General features: G+C 41.5%; 1 protein-coding gene across 15 annotated transcripts in view; it reads left to right on the forward strand.

Moving 5' to 3' along the window:
• The window catches only part of TNRC6B (trinucleotide repeat containing adaptor 6B), a 296,357-nt gene that overhangs the window by 195,152 nt on the left and 82,956 nt on the right, over positions 1–18,249 (forward strand). For all 15 annotated transcript variants that reach the window (XM_055374696.2, XM_055374703.2, XM_055374712.2 and 12 more), the window contains 2 exons: positions 11,639–11,726; positions 16,802–16,823. In XM_055374696.2, coding sequence (XP_055230671.1) covers positions 11,639–11,726; positions 16,802–16,823 — 110 coding nt within the window. The remainder of the gene's footprint in view (positions 1–11,638; positions 11,727–16,801; positions 16,824–18,249) is intronic.

The following is an 18,249-nucleotide window of genomic DNA, read 5'->3' on the forward strand; positions in this document are numbered from 1 at the left end:
AATTCTATATTTTCTTGAAACAACCAAGTGCATACTCGTGTGCTGCTCAAAGATCTAGGGACCAGCAGCTTATTAGAAATGGAAAATTGTAGGCCCTGTCCCACAACATTCTAAATAAGAATCTGCGTTTAACAAGATACCCATTAAAGTTTGAGAAGCATTGCTTTACACAGCCTCAGAAAGGAAGGTAACACAATGTAGAAGGAACTGTGTTACATTTTGTTACCAACATATAAAAGTGTTACCTATCACATGTCACATAATAAAATTGAAGGCAGGAGAAATTTCTTTATCCCTTAAAATTAATTAAAAATGCATTTACCTTAATCTTTCTAGTTTTAATGTTGTTTTCTTCTTATAAGCCACTTAGAATGATTTTTATGCCCTAGTGCTATTTGGCCTTGTCTGCTAATTTAATATGTGCAAATTACATTAGCATCCCATTAAATTCCCTCAGATCCAGCAAATGAAAAAAATGTTAAGAACAAATCCAATATACATATTTGGAGTACCCTACTATGTAATTTCCTCTGCCTGAATGGATATGTTCCAACATGCTTTTTGTGTGTGTGCATTTTTAATTAAAAACGTTTTAAGTGGATACTTTGAGCACTTGGCTTAACTCTTTTCATTGTACTCCTTTGTTAATTTTTCTTACCCCAAATTTGCGTGTGGTGCCATTAATCCTTAATTAGTTATAATTGGTAATGGTTTTGTGGCTATTTTCTTGCTGTTTTATAAGTTGCCAAGATTACCTTTTATTTTCTAAGGAAATAATGTTCATACAAGTCACATGTCTTAGGTGCATTTTGGAAACCCCTATTTCAATGTGTATTGGGCAGAGTCCTTAGTATGTAGATAGTAGAATTCATTCTCACTGGTGTGCGGGTTTATTAAATGGTACTTGAGAGGCCGAGGGTCAGGTGACGCCCAGCACCACACCATGGAACTGGGGGTCCCATGGGAACTTTTTTCTTTTCCTGCACATTCAGGAAATTGCTGTTACAGGGGTAGACTCCAGGACCATGTCATCCCTACAACGCTCCCTGAGAAGATGGGTGCCTTGTGTGTCCTCTGGTAAAGTCACACATGCACCTTATTGGCATAGCATAAATCACATCCCCATCTCTAATTGTGAAGGAGTCTTGGAAATAGGCCAGAGGGGCTTGGAATTGGTGTTGACTGAGCTGATGAAGATACCACCACAAAGTGAGATAATTGTTCAGTGACTAGTACACCGCTAAAATTCCTGGGAAAAGAATTGTATTGTGAATTATGTGTCAGAGGAGCATTTTAAATACCCTTGTGGCTATCTGTCTATTCCTGCTGTACTTAAGGAATACTTGATCGATTAAACTAACAATTTGAGCATGTTAAGATGAAGTGTAGATTCTAGAATATTTTTGGAAATCTATTTCTGTAATGTGGGGGCTAAACGATTTCTCAAATTCCTTTTGACTCTTAACGTGACTTTCATAAAGAAAATGGTTTAAAGTAGGAGTCCTTGACAAAATTTCAAACAGGAGACCAAAAGATGAGTCAATGTTTGAAGCTCTCTTTTTTTAATTGAAATTTTTGAGATAATTGTAGGTTCACATGCCAGAAGCAAGGCAGAGAGATTCTGTATGCCATTCCACCATTGGTAACTTCCTGCAGAACTATAGTACAATGTCCCAACCCAGATTTTGATACGATCTGCCAAATTTTGATTTCCCCAGTTTTACTTGTATTTAATTGCCTATGTGTTTAGTTCTATACAGTTTTATCACATGTGGGTTCGTGTATCCACCACCACTATCAAATACAGGACAGTTCTGTCACCACAAGGGTCACTAGTGTCACCATTTTTTATAACCACTCCTGCCTCACCCTACCCCCCTTTGTATCCTCTGGCGCCCAACCACCTGTCATCTCAGAAATATTATCTAAATGGAATCTACAGTATGACACTTTTGGGAGTGGCTTTTCTCATTCAGCATAATTCCATGGAGATTCATCCAAGTTGGTGTATTATTAATGGTTTGTTCCTTTTTATTGTGGAGTTCTTTTTAATCTTTTACAGTATTAGTTTACTTCTGGCATAGTTCCCGTGTTGGGTGGCTCTCTTCCTGTACCGGTCTGTCTGCCTTGATTTTGTGGAGTTGGAACTAGGACCGAAGGTGCTGCCACACTTACTGATCACAGGGTGTCAGGGATAGGTTTTGATGCTGTTACAGCCAGTCATCCAGACCTTAATGGAAGGGAAGATGCTTCTGGGAATGTGGAGCCATTTCCTGTCAAGATGAACCCTGGCTGTTCTTTGAATTAAGGTTCTTATCAACCTTTCATTCCCATCAGCCTACAGGTGGAGATTAATATGTTCAAGTGTGAAATTGTCAGCCCTGCCTCTCCTGCATGTTTGAGGCACAATGGGCTCAGAGACATGCATACAGCAACCATTGGTCGTGACTCTAGTTTGTGGAAATAAGTTTATCTCTTGGCCGGGCATGGTGGCTCATACCTATAATCCCAACATTTTGGGAGGTCGAGGCGGGCGGATTATCTGAGGCCAGGAGTTCGAGACCAGCCTGACCAACATGGTGAAACCCCATCTCTACTAAAAATACAAAAATTAGCTGGGCGTGGTGGTGCATGCCTGTAATCCCAGCTACTCGGGAGGCTGAGGCAGGAGAATCACTTGAACCTGGGAGGTGGAGGCTGCAGTGAGCTGAGATTGTGCCACTGCACTCGGGAGATGGCGTGAGACTCTGTCATAAAAACAAAAGTTGATCTCTAACCTGGATTATCACAAGCTTGAATTCACACATCCAAGATCCTGGTACTTTCAAAACAGCAAAGGCACTGCAGGCTGTCTTCAGAGTATTCCAAAGTGTGGTAGAGACAGGGAACAGAGCAAGGAGAGCACATTTTCTGCCCTGAAGGTGCTGTCTGGGTTGTGAGGTGAGGTAGGACTATTTAAAAAGTGGAACTGAGAGCCCCAGGAAATCAGGCAGCACTGCGTCTTGTTTGCTGCTGAATTCTCAGCCTCAGCCTGGTGCCTGGCATCAAGTGAGCACTGAAATACTGAGGGAACTGATGCGGCGGAAGGGAAACTTGCAGCCACGGTGCCCAGTTCTTCTGGTGTAGATGAGGGTGACTACCAAGTAAGCCAGAAAACCAGAGAAGGTGTGGGTGTGTGTCTGGGGAGGCTTGCTGCCGAGAGAAGGAAGAAGTGGGGGTAGCCATCTCCCTTCCCCCAAACTCACACCCAGCACTTACTTTCCCATCTTAGGCCCTGGGACTTACTCTTCTCTTGGCCTGGTCACTCATCTCCCAGATGGCTTTCTTTATGGAGGAATCTGGATGTCCCTGTCTCACAGATGCCCGCTATGGACGCCTCATGGAAGGCAGCCCCCTCTTCCCATCTCTTCCCTCTTAGACACTCTGGCCCCTTTCCAGCTTTTTGTCTTCATGGCATTGCCTGGCGTTGTGTGTGTGTTTTTTCTGTCTCCCATCTAGAATGTCAGCTCCCTGAGGGCAGGGACCATCCTTCTTTTGCCCAGTCTTATATCCTCATTGTGTCACAGGTCAGTGCGTGGCATATCATAGACACTCAGCATGTTTATTAGATGATTTAGTTCGTTGTTTTGAGGCTGTTCTTTAAACGCATCTCCCCCGGGAGGGTAGAAAGTGTTGCTCACTCTTTAATGATGCATTTTGGTAGCATTTACTTGGAGGCCCTAATGTGTTTCTGGTGTTTGTGCCACGGACATAGGGCAGGGAGAAAAGGAAGGTTCATTCCCCTTCCCTTGTGCTGAGAGGCTTCAGCCGTGGCAAACGCACACACACTTGACTCGCCGTTCTCTAGTGTGGTGGGTGCTCTGGTGGAGCAGGCCAGCCCCCCGACGGCAAGGTTGACAGCTGAGGGGAGAGGCGGGCCTCCTGACTGAAACTGAGACTGAGAGGTTTTGGAAGTTTTGCATTTAGGTGCTTGTGTTCACCAGTCGCAATTTGATTCCTTATTCAATTACCAGAAAATATGTGCTGGTTAATTTAAAAAATGCATTCCCTGTAAGGAGATCCCCCCGCCCCCAACCCCCGAATCCTGCTTCTGGTCTCGTCCCTGCCACCTTCTCCCTTACACCCTGTACTGCATTCTGGTTGCCATTCCTCAGATACACCAGTCTCACTGATTGACATTTGCCACTCCCTCTGTCTGGAGTGTTCACCCCCAGATACCCACATGGCCCCATCCCTCACCTCAGTGAGTCTCCATTCTCATGCAACTGTATCAGAGGCCTTTTCTAACTATTATATGGAAGGTGTTGCCCTCTCCCCACCTCTCTCCTTCTCTGTCAGGTGAACTGTCTTCTGAGCACTGTTGTTGCCTGAACTGTGTATTTTATACATGCATCTTGTTGTATATCTTGTTCATTTGTTGCCTTTCTCCCCCACTGGGATGTAAGTCGCATGAGAGCCAAAGCTCGGTTTTGTTTCTGCCAGATCTCCAGTGCTTAGAAAAAGTGCCTGGCTCGGCCAGGTGCAGTGGCTCACGTCTGTAATCCTAGCACTTTGGGAGGCCAAGGTGGGCGGATCACTTGAGGTCAGGAGTTCAAGACCAGGCCAGCCAACATAGTGAGACCCCGTCTCTACTAAAAATACAAAAGTTAGCTGGGCATGGTGGCAGGCGCCTGTAATCTCAGCTACTCAGGAGGCTGAGGCATGAGAATCACTCGAACCTGGGAGGCGGAGGTTGCAGTGTGCTGAGATTGCTCCACTGCACTGCAGCGTGGGTGACAGAGCAAGACTCCATCTCAAAAAGAAAAGAAAAGTGCCTGGCTCATATTAGACAATAAATGTTTGTTAAAGGAATGAGTCAGTTCCTGGACATCCTAGTAGAAGAGAGCCAAGTCAGTCTGTGCCTTCCGGTCTGTGCCTGTTACCACCCTGGTAAAAGCAGCCATGCCGCAGAAAGTCACTTCAGGTGCTCTGATGCTGCCAGTACCAGTGTCATCTGCCTTGAGACCTTGAGGGCCAAACAAGAGATGGGGCAATAGTTGTGGGGTCTGCAGAAGAAGGCAAGTTTCTCTAGAGTTGGAGTTACTGGGGATGGTGCTGTTGAAGCAAGTGGATATTGAGCTAGGACTTGCCACTAGGGTAAGGTGTGATGGGCATTAAAGAGGGTGGTTTTTGTCAGGCGTGCAGAATGAGGAAAATGTAAAAGCTAGAACTGTACTATGAATGGCTTTGAATGCCAATTACAGATGCTCCAAGCTCTTAGCTTTCCCTTTGCATGGTCTCGGACCATTGGAGGGTTCAGTTCTGGGATGCAGCCGGTTCCTAGGGATGTCAGCATCGTTGCTTTTTGGTGTTCTGAACTTGCATGCGGGGCAGTCTTGTTATGCCTCAGCTTAAGTGAATATTGTGAATATTGGGTATTTTCTTTTTTTCTTTTTCTTTCTTTTTTTTTTGAGACCGAGTCTCGCTTTGTCGCCCAGGCTGGAGTGCAGTGGCGCGATCTCGGCTCACTGCAACTTCTGCCTCCCAGGTTCAAATGACTCTCCTGCCTCAGCCTCCCAAGCAGCTGGGTAGCCCGCCACCATGCCCAGCTAATTTTTTTGTATTTTTAGTAGAGATGGGGTTTCGCCATGTTGGCTAGGCTGGTCTCAAACTCCTGACCTCATGATCTGCCCGCCTCAGCCTCCGAAAGTGCTGGGATTACAGGCATGAGCCACTGTGCCCAGCCGAATATTGGGTATTTTCTATTCAGGTACAAGTCACTTCTACTTTTCTCTACTATTATTGTAAAAAATTAAGAAGAAAACACTGTTGTATTCGCTCTTCACCTGAGAGGTTCTCAAGAGTAGTTTGGCTTTTTACCATTCAGAATTTATTCTAGATTATGGTGTTTGCACTTGCTTTATCTTTTGCCTGCCTGCACAGTACCTCCCACACATTCGTCCCCTGCAGAGGCAATATTAAACCCCCAGCTCCCCTAGACAACGCTTCCTAACCTTTTCAGGTCAAGACACACAGAGAAAAGATTAGTACAGCACACTGGGGTAAGTAGATGAGGTTGGATTGGGCTAGCAGCAGTCCCAGGCTGGGCTGTAAGGAGTTTGAGGGGCTTTGTATTCCATATGTACCTGGAAGCTGGGTGCACCTATAAACTATTCTTGGCACAAAGTTAGGGAATTGGAGGTGCCCATAGTATTGCTTTGGAAGCTATAGTAGAGACTCAGTAAATACTTAACTGAATTTGTTGAATGAATTAAATAATTTGAAAGTGATAAGTTTTACATCTGGCTGTATATTTAGAGATGAGAGAAAATATGAATGATTTCTCTTGCCCTTCATACTTAGAAGCAATTGATGATCAAGTAGGACCCACCTAGTCACCTGGCATTTGCATTTGTTGCTGTATGGGAGGGTTTTTTATTGTTGTTGTTTGTTTTGGAGACAGGGTCTCACTCTGTTGCCCACACTGGAGTGCAGTGGCATGATTATGACTCACTGCAGCCTCAGCTTCCTGGGCTCAGGTGATGGGAGGTTTGATTTTTGAGACATAAATCAGGTAATAATGTTTTCAAGTGTAGGTATAAACAAGAATTTAGAGCAGTTTCTCAACCCTAGCTGCATGTTAGAACCACTTGGAGGGACTTCTGAAAATCCCTGGAGATTTCTATGTAATTGACCTGGGGTACTGCCTGAGCAATAGTTTTGTGTTTGTTTATATTTTCTTTTGTTTTTGGAAACAATCTCGAACTTACAGAGTTTGAATCTGTATGATTTTAAAAAGCCTCTTTTTCCCCTGAGTCATTTGAGAATTAACTGCTGATACAATGCTGTCACCTGTAGCCCTTTCACCAATACTATAGTCTGTTTCTAACAAAAAGAACATTCTGGTGTAGAACCACAATATAACCATCAAAGGGAAAAAATTAACACACCGATTCATGAACACCACTTACTCTTCAGCTCCATTCAAGGTGTGAGATTTGCCGCACGTTGCATTTGGTTGTTAGGTCTTTGCAGTCTCCTTTCATTTGGAACAATTCCTCAATCTTTCCTTGACTGTCACAGCCTTAAAACTTTTGAAGATTTCAGGCCAGTATATTTTGTAGAATGCCTCTGAATGTGGAGTTGTCTGATGGTTCCTTTGATGGTATTCAGGTTAAACACATTTAAAAGGACTCATAGAATCGATGCTGTGTTCTTCTTACAGCATCCTGTCATGTAACTCACAGTTTGAATTTGTCCCATAGCTGATGATGTTCACATGGATTACTTGATTAAGGTGGTATCTTGACAGGCTTCTCCTTGACGTAATTACTCTTCTCAACCCTTTATGACAAGTATTTTATGGGGAGGTGCTTTGAAACTATGTGACTATTCTATTCCTCATTTCAATGTATTCATTTGCTTATTTCTCTCTGTATGAACTTGTGTTTTCCTATTTTATACAATGGCTTATAGTCTCATACTATAATTACTTATTTTGATGTTGATGTTGTTCCAGATTTAGCTTGTAGGAGCACTTCAAACTGTCTTCTGTGGTCATTTGACGGATCCCATCATTCTTTGAGCACTCTTTTGCTTCTTGGCAAATGTACATTCCAGGTTCATCTTGTACTTTCCTCATCCTACCCCCAGAATTAGCTCTTGTTCCAGAGAACTCTGGTTTTATTTAGTGAAGAATAGAAGCCACAAAACTGGGTGCTAAGTGTGTTCATTGTTATTTGGATATTGCTTGTTCTCCAGCCCTCAGAGTGACAGAGCTAAGGGAATAAGAGTGTGTGTGTGTGTGTGTGTGTGTGCGTGCGCACGTGCGTGTGTGAAGGAATATATAGTCACATATGTACACAAACTTACAGCTAATATTTATTGCGTCTGTATATATTGGAAACCATGAGTTCACGTTAATAACTAATTTAGATCCAACCCCACAGAGTTCATTTGAGTTTTCTCCATTTTCTTCCATTTGTGTAACTTATTTTCTCAACAGTGAGAAATATGGCTGTCATTATTCTTTTTTTTTCTTTTCTTTTCTTTTTTTTTCTGAGACGGAGTTTCGCTCTTGTTGCCCAGGCTGGAGTGCAGTGGCACGATTTCGGCCCACTGCAACCTCCGCCTCCCAGGTTCAAGCAATTCTCCTGCCTCAGCCTCCTGAATAGCTGAGATTACAGGCATGTGCCACCACGCCCAGCTAATTTTGTATTTTAAACCTCTGTGGGGTTTCTCCATGTTGGTCAGGCTGGTCTTGAACTCCTGACCTCAGGTGATCCACCCGCCTTGGCCTCCCAAAGTGCTGGAATTACAGGTGTGAGCCACCACGCCCGGCCCTATTATTCTTAATATACTTAAATAGTCCATCAGTCTCCTGTATGTAACCCATCTCCATCACCACCCCCATGGACGCCTTCTCCGCATAGACGCCCATTGCTCTCTGCTTGGGCTCTCACTCAGAACAGGGATTTATTTTATTTTATTTTATTTTACTTTTTGGAGACAGAGTCTCGCTCTGTCACCCAGGCTGGAGTGCAGTGGTGTAATCTTGGCTAACTGCAACTTCTGCCTCTGGTTCAAGCAATTCTCCTGCCTCAGCCTCTCGAGTAGCTGAGACTACAGGCATGTGCCACCACGCCCAGCTAATTTTTTGTATTTTTAGTAGAGATGGGGTTTCACTGTGTTAGCCAGGATGGTCTAGATCTCCTGCCCTCGCAATCCACCCGTCTCGGCCTCCCAAAGTGCTGGGATTACAGGCGTGAGCCACTGCACCTGGCCTGGATTTTTTTAAAGCTCCCCAAATGGTGCTAATGTGCAGTCTAGATAGAGAGCAATACTGAATTAGAAAAAAGGTGAGACTCACACTATTTGATTTATTGTTATAAATTTTTGATTTAAAAATGGCAGGTTTTTAAGCCAGATTTGGCAAAGTAGATTCTTCCTAAGGAAGTGAAATTTAAAAAGAAGACTAACTCCTACCAAGATGCATGGTAAAAAAAACAAAACAAAACAAAAAACAGGGTGAAAGTATAGCCTGTCACCTGGAAAGATTTGAAATATATCTGTTTTAGAAATGAATTTACTTCTATTGAGCATGAATTTCAATCTATTTCCCTTAATTGCCTGTTTATAGGGACAATATTTGAAAAGGTTTGTTTTTGAAGAACGTGTTTGATTAAAACTTATCCCTTTTTTTACATTTTATTTTAGTAATTTATTATTCATTCATTTATTTATTTTGCTCTTGTTGCCCAGGCTGGAGTACAATGGTGTGATCTTGGTTGACTACACCTCCACCTCCCAGGTTCAAGCGATTTTCCCGCCTCAGCCTCCCAAGTAGCTGGGATTACAGGTGCATGCCACCACGCCCAGTTAATTTGTGTGTTTTTAGTAGAGATGGGGTTTCACCATGTCGGCCAGGCCAGTCTGGAACTGCTGACCTCAGGTGATCCACCCACCTTGGCCTGCCAAAGTGCTGGGATTACAGGTGTGAGTGACTGCATCCAGCTAACATTGCATTTTTTAAAGTAAACTTTTAATTTTAGAATAATTTTAGATTTAGAAAAAAATGACCACCTAATACCTTTTTTTTTTTTTTTTTTTTGTAAACACCAAATCTTTAAACAGGAAATATTCAGGCTGTGGTTGCTACTTTCCTGTAGTTGGTTTCACTGTAAAATGTGGAAGCCAAGTTACAGCAACATGGGCATGAGGAACCCCATCCACTCCTTCTATTTGCAGCCAGAGGAAGCAAAAGGCTTTTAGAGCCAAATATAACAGGATCTGTGGCCAGCCTGCTTGAGATGATCAACATCCATCTTACCAGTGTTTGTAAATCCATTTTCTTAAAGGAGGGCACTGCTGCTGCAGGTGGATTTTCTCCGCGTGTTTCACACCCAGACAGAGGCACACAATCTGACTCCAAAGAAATCCAGCATAAGACCTAAGGAAATTTCAGTAAAATCTCCTCCTTGGTTGTGTGGATTTTGCGTATTAGGCTTTTATATCTTTATACCCAGAGGTGCAGAAGGAGAAAGGCTAATATTTGAATGCGGACAAAGTCAGTGACAACATGTAGGTAAAAAAGTTTTTTAAGTCTTTTTTTTTCTATAAATAAGACATTATGTATTCACGAGAGCCCACCTCAGTTTTCATCCATGGTTCCTTTTGTATAGTTTCAGTATTTTAAACTAGATCTCCGCTTCCCAAACTTGAGTCCTTCGGGAACCATCTTTATGATTTTGCCGTGTTTGCAAACCTGTTATTCACTTAACCTTTAATTTGACTCACTTGTAACTCGGCCTTATGCTAGGTGATATCTGTGAAACCATGGATTTGTTATCTGTTCGGTATTCTGAGGACCTGGGAACTAGATCTTTAAGTCTCCTTCCAGTGATGAAATTCCATAAGCATAGAGTCTGGGGTTTCCCACTGTGAGCTTTGAAGTTACTGCAGTTGGTTGAGTGTATGTTTTTTCCCAGTTGATACATAGAGTGAAAGTTGACAGCATTCCAATAAATGTTACTTTTCAAATGTGTGCTGTAAATTACAGTCTCTTAATTTCTTCAGATTCAGCACATTTCTCCAACTAGAATGTTTATGATTGTATACCATTTTTATTCTAATTCAGTGGAGCAAAACCTGGTTGTCTTAATTCATGTGTACAGGAAGATATAGTAGTGAATTCACCCAATAGGAAATACATTTATTTATTTATTTATTTATTTATTTATTTATTTATTTATTTATTTTTGAGGCGGAGTCTGGCTCTGTTGACTGGGCTGGAGTGCAGTGGCACTATCTTGGCTCACTCCAACCTCCTCTTCCCGGGTTCCAGTGATTCTCCTGCCTCAGCCTCCCGAGTAGCTGGGACTACAGGAGCATGCCACCATGCCCGGCTAATTTTTGTATTTTTAGTAGAGACGGGGTTTCACTATGTTGACCAGGCTGGTCTCGAACTCCTGACCTGAAGTGATCTGTCCGCCTCAGCCTGCCAGAGTGCTGGGATTACAGGCGTAAGCTACCACGCCTGTCCTGGAATACATTGATTTATAGGACACTCAGTGCCTGCCTTAAAAATAGAAAATAGAAATAGAAATAGAAAATATATAAAACAAATAGAAAATATATAAAACATATAGTATTAATACATATAGAGAAAAAATTTAGAATACAGAACATAGAGCTTTATGTTCACCACTCTGAAGATGAAATGGGAAAACACTTAATTTATGATAAATACATATGTACCATAATTGAGTTAATATATTCTGCATTATCTGTGAGGAATACTGCCCAGAAGCCATCTGGATATTGTCATATTCAAATCAGGTCCTTTGCTGAGTGGAAATTAATCATGTGTGTGTGTGTTTGTGTGTGTATTCTTTTAGGTAGATATTATAAAAGCTTACCTTAATAGGCTTCTTTGAAACCAAACTTAATGTCATGTTTTACAAAAGAGGTGACAAACCAAGATGTGGGAATAATTAAATGTGAGTTTTATGGATCCTTTTGATTTAAATGAAATACTGTGTTCTATTCAGTCACAGAGATGAAATGTCGTCTTGCCCACCACTTACAAGCATTCAGTTTGCTGCGGAAATGGATTGTGATTATAGATGTATAACCTTCTGTTATGATGTTACTTTAATAGAGAGAAGGAGCAAGAAAGGGAAGAACAGTTAATGGAAGACAAGAAAAGGAAGAAAGAGGATAAAAAGAAAAAAGAAGCCACTCAGAAGGTAGGTTTAATCAGTTAAGTCTGTCTTTATATCTGCTAGGCATCCAGCATCCAGAACAAGAAACTGTCTTGGCTTGAATATCCGATATCTTTTATTTTTTTTTCTGAGATGGAGTCTTGCTCTGTCACCCAGGCTGGAGTGCAGTGGCACGATCTTGGCTCACTGCAACCTCCGCCTCCCAGGTTTAAGCGATGCTCCTCTCTCAGCCTCCTGAGTAGCTGGGATTACAGGCGCACGCCACCACGCCTGGCTAATTCTTGTATTTTTAGTAGAGATGGGGTTTCTCCATGTTGGCCAGGCTGGTCTCAAACTCCTGTCCTCGTGATCCACCCACCTTGGCCCCCCAAAGTGCTGAGATTACAGGTGTGAGCCACTGCACCTGGCCTGAATACCTGATATCCCAATAATGGTACTTGAGACATTTGTTTACTTAAAAGTTTTTATATTTGGAAGTGGGAGAAAGTTCAAGGTCTGCATTTGTTACCATAAAGTAGATGTTAAATAATGCTATGGCCGAGTTTTTGAAAACAACAGTAAACAGTATTAGAAAGGCAAGAGAGTTTTCAAACTCTCAACTCTTGTCGTATTTCCTTATTTGTATATTAATTTAATCTATATTTTCTTAAGCAAGCCTATAGAACAGCTTTTAAAAACTGGCTGGAGGTTTGCCCCGGTGTTCTTTTGTTCCACCCATGGTGCTGTTGTCTAGATGAGTCTACCTTGGGAGAATTACAAGTAGAAACCCCTCTCGGAAAGGATCTAATGAGCCCACGTAGTGCTTTGGAGGATATGGCATTGTGTGGCTTTGAGGAATTGCTTAGAGAAAACAAGAGATGCTAAAAGAAAAAAGGCAAAGGGCCAACGGCTGTCACCTGTCAGGTCTCAGGTGAGCAGTTTGTCCGGCAGAGTTGTCCAAGGCGGAGTGGTTAGAGTGTACCTTCCCTCCCTGTTTGCCTCAGAGCATGCCCCTCTGCCCTGTCCGTTGTCTGATCTTACCTGTTTCCCCACCTTACCATTCTTTTTGCATCTCTTAACTTGGGCTCTGGCTCAGTAGGGTTGCTTTGGTACCTTTTTTGGAGGTAAGGTGATTTTCTGTCAGGTATTGTTACTGCTATGTAAAGCATTTGGGAAGCAGGGCCTACTGTGGGAAAGGTTCGAGGGTCCCTGCCCTGGTGCTAGTTAATTGAAGCTAAGTTTAGGGAGAAAGAAACTGTGATAAGGTTCAGAGGAAACTCTAGATTTAGAACAGAGTCAAGGCAGTCACACACAAGCCAGTGTAACACTGCACGTTTTTCCAGCATTATTGGATATAGCATTTCTCATAACTCAATTTTTTGAACTATTGAAATAATAATTTGTGAGTATCAGCATAAGAAAAATTCTGAAAATAGTTTCTGAATTGGATTGCATATGTCCCTGCTATGTTAAATATATGAAATGTAATTTTATCTTTTCTTCATGACTTAATTAAAAGGAACATTCATTATTATTTGGTGCTGTAATAGACCACTGTGCTCTTTAAGATTTTGTCTGCTTTTAACTGTGTTTGTCTCTATTAATAGTGGTATATTCTCCATCACATCTTCATGCAGTCAGGGTACCTGCTTCTAATGTGTTGCTTCTCACCTGAGTTTGTTAGAATTGCGTAAAATTCTGGAGTGAAAAGTCTAAATAAAGAAGCCAGATTGCTGGTGTGGTGGCTCATGCCTGTAATCCCAACACTTTGGGAGGCCAAGGCAGGCGGGATCACTTGAGTCCAGGAGTTCGAGACCAGCCTTGCCAACTGGTCTCTACCAGCCCCCATCTCTACCAACAAAAATACAAAAAAATTAGCCGAGTGTGGTGGTGCACACCTGTGGTCCCAGCTACTTTGGAAGCTGAGGTAGCAGGATCACTTGAGCCCAGGAGGGGGAGGTTGCATTGAGTGGAGATTGCACCACTGCACCCCAGCCTGGGTGACAGAGTGAGATCTTGTGTCTAGAAAAAAAAAAAAAATCATAGAAGTCAGATAACAACCCAGAGATGTTTTTGTACTTTCCTTTGGGTCCGTGGCCACATGCCCTGTCACAGAGGTTGCAGTATGCAGGTCCACCAGCTGTGGGTGTTTGTAGCATTGCCCCTGTGGTTTCTGGGTTCTTGTCCCTGTGCCTCACACACATTGCACTCTCCACCTCCAACTGGAGGGATGTGAGATTAAACCTCAGTGAGTTTTCTTTCCTTAGGACACTCACACATTTCCTCTACTAAGTTGATACAAAAATCGGATTTTGCAATCTATGGAGATGAGTGATTAATAGGCTGGGTACCAAGGTACTTGAGCAAAGGCTGTTAACAAGAGGATGCCAAACAGAGTGATTTAGAGAGTATATATTCCTTCTTCATTTTTAACATACATAACAGTGTTTTCTTAAACTACAAATATCAATACCTAAAATGATTAATAAAATAGGCCTCTGTAAACTTTCATTGGATTCCACAAAGAAAAATGATTTAAAATAAAGATGGTGTGAATGTACTTGAGAGTGAATGAGATTATTTATGCAGAGAATATAGTTTACGTAGCTGGACAGTCTCTCCTATGTGCCTTCATCTGCATTAAGAACTGATGAAGAAGTGATAGCAAAGGGGAAAATCACCGTAAATAAAATTTTTAAGTGATTAATTTTATGAACAATAAAAATTCTATCGTTTTTGCTCAAAAATGTTCCAGATCAGCTTGACATAGAATCTAGGCTGACGCAGGCTGATGCGTGGCCTTTGATCTTGTTTTATTATACTGAACCATTGCATAATTTCAGAATTAAATTCTGATTTAGCAGTTTTAAGGAGAGCACAAAGCTTACCATGTGATTATCTTCGTGGTTTCCAACCTTATTGTAGAGACATCACCTCAGCTAGGAGCCATAAAATGTGCTATGATGCAAAGAATTGTGGAGAACGTGCCAGAGATCTATCATGTGGTCAGTGGTTCATTCATTCGGTCCGCAAACATTTGTGGTGCCTCTTCTAAGGGCTTCCACATCTTTCATGCTGCTTTCCCCAGTGCTTTTTGACCACCTCTTTGTGTCCATCTTCACTGTTAGACTGACTGTAAGTTTCTTGGTTTTATTCGTATTTGTATGGCCAGTAACTAGGGCAGTGCCTGGTGCAGGATAATCACTCAGAAATTGTTTAATAAGTGAATGGTCAAGAATGAAGGTGGAAACATAATTTTCTTGAAGAATTGACGCTTACTTAAAGCTAAAACTAAATTACCTCCACACAGAAATTAAGCATGAGCCTTTTCCAGTGTTCATTGGTTGTAGCAGTTGGCTCTTCCTGGAGCCATCACTGAGTAAACTGGTAGATACCCATTCATGAGAGAGGTGTCAAAGAAGGGTTCCATTCACATTCATTTAGGCTGATGCTGCTAAAGGAGCATTGTTTAGCGTTGGCAGAACACATGCTTTGATCATCCAGCTTCTCGCCGTCTGGGGGACAGCTTTTAACAGAACCCACATGATAAAACATATTTGACATTATTTGGGTTTGTTGCTTACAATGGGAAGGCACTGACTTCCTGTATAACTGATCTTCAAAATGGCATTCTAAGAAATAGTTACAATGATATAAAACCTAAATTGCCTTCGGGAATTGGTATGTGGCTGCATGTCGTTCATTCTTGGATAAGTAAAGATGTAGAAAAATTATGCGAGAATATTTTCAGTAGAATTGAGCTCTGTAACAGTACTGGGAAACATTCATTTTTAAGATGCTGGATTCCACAAATTCACTGTAATAGGATTAGCTTGTCATTTAACACAGGAATGTAGGAAACACACCAGGAAGTTCTACAGGCGGGTCCTTTAACTCTTATTTAGAGTCTGATGGTGTGCTGGGATCCATCACGAGGTGGGCTGGTCAGCTACAGGACCTTCCTTCCAGGGATGATTGCGTTTTTGTGAACCCCCATGGCCGTAATCCAGTACGATTACCAGCCACAAATCATCAGACTTCTTTGCTATATGAATGTTTTTATTACAAAAGTCAGATAGCCAAATAAAAATGCTTTAAAAGATTAACAGTTGGGAAAATGGGCCAGAGTCACCCACGATCTCAAAAATTTAATGTAACCACTATTGGAACGATGGCATAGTTCCTTTTGGATGTTTTGCTTGTGCATCACCTTTGCGGTTTTATTGTTATAAATTAGATGCCCTCCTTTATTTTCCCCTCTTAAAAATATCGGAAGCAGTTTTCTATAAGGCTCCTAATCATCGTTTCCAAACTCTCTGAACTCCATTACTATATTCAGCCTGTCCAACCTTCTAGGTTAATCATTTCCATAGACGTATTAGTTACTATATAAAGAAATACTTCCTTTTTTTAACAAAGCACCCTTGATTTGTCCAAAATTTACATATTTCAGTCTTACTGCTGTACTTCATGCTATTTTATATAAATGTTGATAATAACAGCAAACATTTATTGAGCACTGCATAGCATATCTGATTTAATCCTTACAGCAGTCCTTTGCAGGGTTTATACTATTATTATCTCCATTCAATAGATAATAGAAAACTGGGGGTCTCATAGCCAGAAAGTGACAAGGTTTGGTTTTGAATCCTGCTTTCCAACCATGACGTCTGATGCCTCTGATGATGAGTCCCTGAGGTTTTGCTTTTAGATTTCAGATCAAGTGTTTGTGTCTATACTCATAGGGGAATCTTTTTGTGTCTATGGCTAATTTAGTTTCTGGGCCACATTCATGTGATTTTTCTCTAGTCATAGCATTCAAAATGCAAGTAGCATTCTCAGTACAGGGACCTCATCATATAATGAGTGGAATGCTTTTTTTTTTTTTTTTTTAAGTTTTACTATTCTTCCTAATGGTGGTCATGTAAATTATAGCTGGACATATGGCCATAGTCTCTGGAAGGATGTCTGAACTGACTCCCAGCTCCTTTTTCTGGATTTCAGCTATGCCTGTGCACCTGACAGCTTGGATTACTTGAGTTATCAGACTAAAGTAGTCTGAAAATACAGTACTGAATTAAAAAGCAAATCTCATTTACTTTTATCTGTTTATTTTGCAGGTCACGGAACAAAAAACCAAAGGTAAGATTTTTTTTTCTTTTTAAATTATTTAGAACCTTTTGTGTTTAGCTTTTACACTGTTGCTGACTCAGCCTCCAATCCACTGAAAAGAGAGTGGGCGTAGAGTAATTAAGGTGGGTTGTTTGCAGTCACTGAGGAGCAGTAATGACAAATTGAAAATACTTGTATTGGTGTTTCTAGTTGGCCTTAAATTTTTTAGGAGTCAAAAGAGTAAATACCTTGTTTTAAAAAGTGTATGGGTCATGGCTGGGAACGGTGGCTTACGCCTGTAATCCCAGCACTTTGGGAGGCTGGATCACCTGAGGTCGGGAGTTTGAGACCAACCTGGCCAATATGACTGAGACCCCATCTCTACTAAAAATAAAAAATTAACCGGACATGGTGGCTCATGCCTGTAATCCCAGCTCCTTGGGAGGCTGAGGCATGAGAATCGCTTGAACCTGGGAGGCAGAGGTTGCAGTGAGCCGAGATCATGCCACTACACTCCAGCCTGGGCAACAAAGTGAGACTCCGTCTCAAAAAAAAAACAAAAAAGTATATGGGTCATGATTGTGAACTGAACCTTTTCAAAACTTTTTTTAAAGAATAATAGCAAAAAACAAACAACAGCTTTTAATTTACAGATGGGAATTACAACAGTTTGTCCACCACCTTGACCCATGGCATGCATTGAGTCTGATAATGGAATATTGCACCTAGGATGTTTACTCTGCCTTCTAAGCTAAAACTTAGAATATGCTTTTTTAGAAGATAATACATTTTGAGTAGCTTAACTCTGCTAAAAAATAGTGACATGTTGTAAACAGAAGCAGGTGCCCCTTGGGTTATTCTCAATCTAATAGTCCATGTTGTTTTGGCTTCTTGCTCGCCTGTTAATTTTGATCATGTAGTTTTGTCTGGTGATTGTCACAGTTTTGTTCATTTCCCCTTCAGAATGAGAGAATTAATTCTTTGAGATAGCTCCTCTCCTTGCCCACTTAAATATGTGTTTCTCAATTAGGTATGCATAAGAATCATTTGCATAAAATCGTCAAAATACGCAGTCCCAGGCCATGGCCCTAGCAGATGTATTTTGAAAAGCTCTGCAGGTGACCCCAGTACATGTCCCTAGTTGAGAATCACTGCCTTAGATGAAGGGAATTAGATGTGACTATGATGACTTGGAGGAGGACAGGGGTGACGGAGAGGTCAAGGCTTGATGGGAAGCCCTGTAATGATTGGTTTCTTCATTGTTTTGTTTTGTTTTGTTGGACTGCCAGACCAAAGCCTGTCACACAATGATGAAAGAGTAATAAGACAGTGCTAATTTCTTAGGAAACTTAGTTATGGAAAATAAATTCTCGTATGACTAGGCGTTACTATAATAAATTTCTAACCAAAAGACATTTCAAAGGAGAATGTAGTCCGGGAGTTTGTAGTGATGTAT

Source organism: Gorilla gorilla, chromosome 23 (assembly GCF_029281585.2).
Source record: "Gorilla gorilla gorilla isolate KB3781 chromosome 23, NHGRI_mGorGor1-v2.1_pri, whole genome shotgun sequence".
Classification (NCBI taxonomy): Eukaryota; Metazoa; Chordata; class Mammalia; order Primates; family Hominidae; genus Gorilla; species Gorilla gorilla.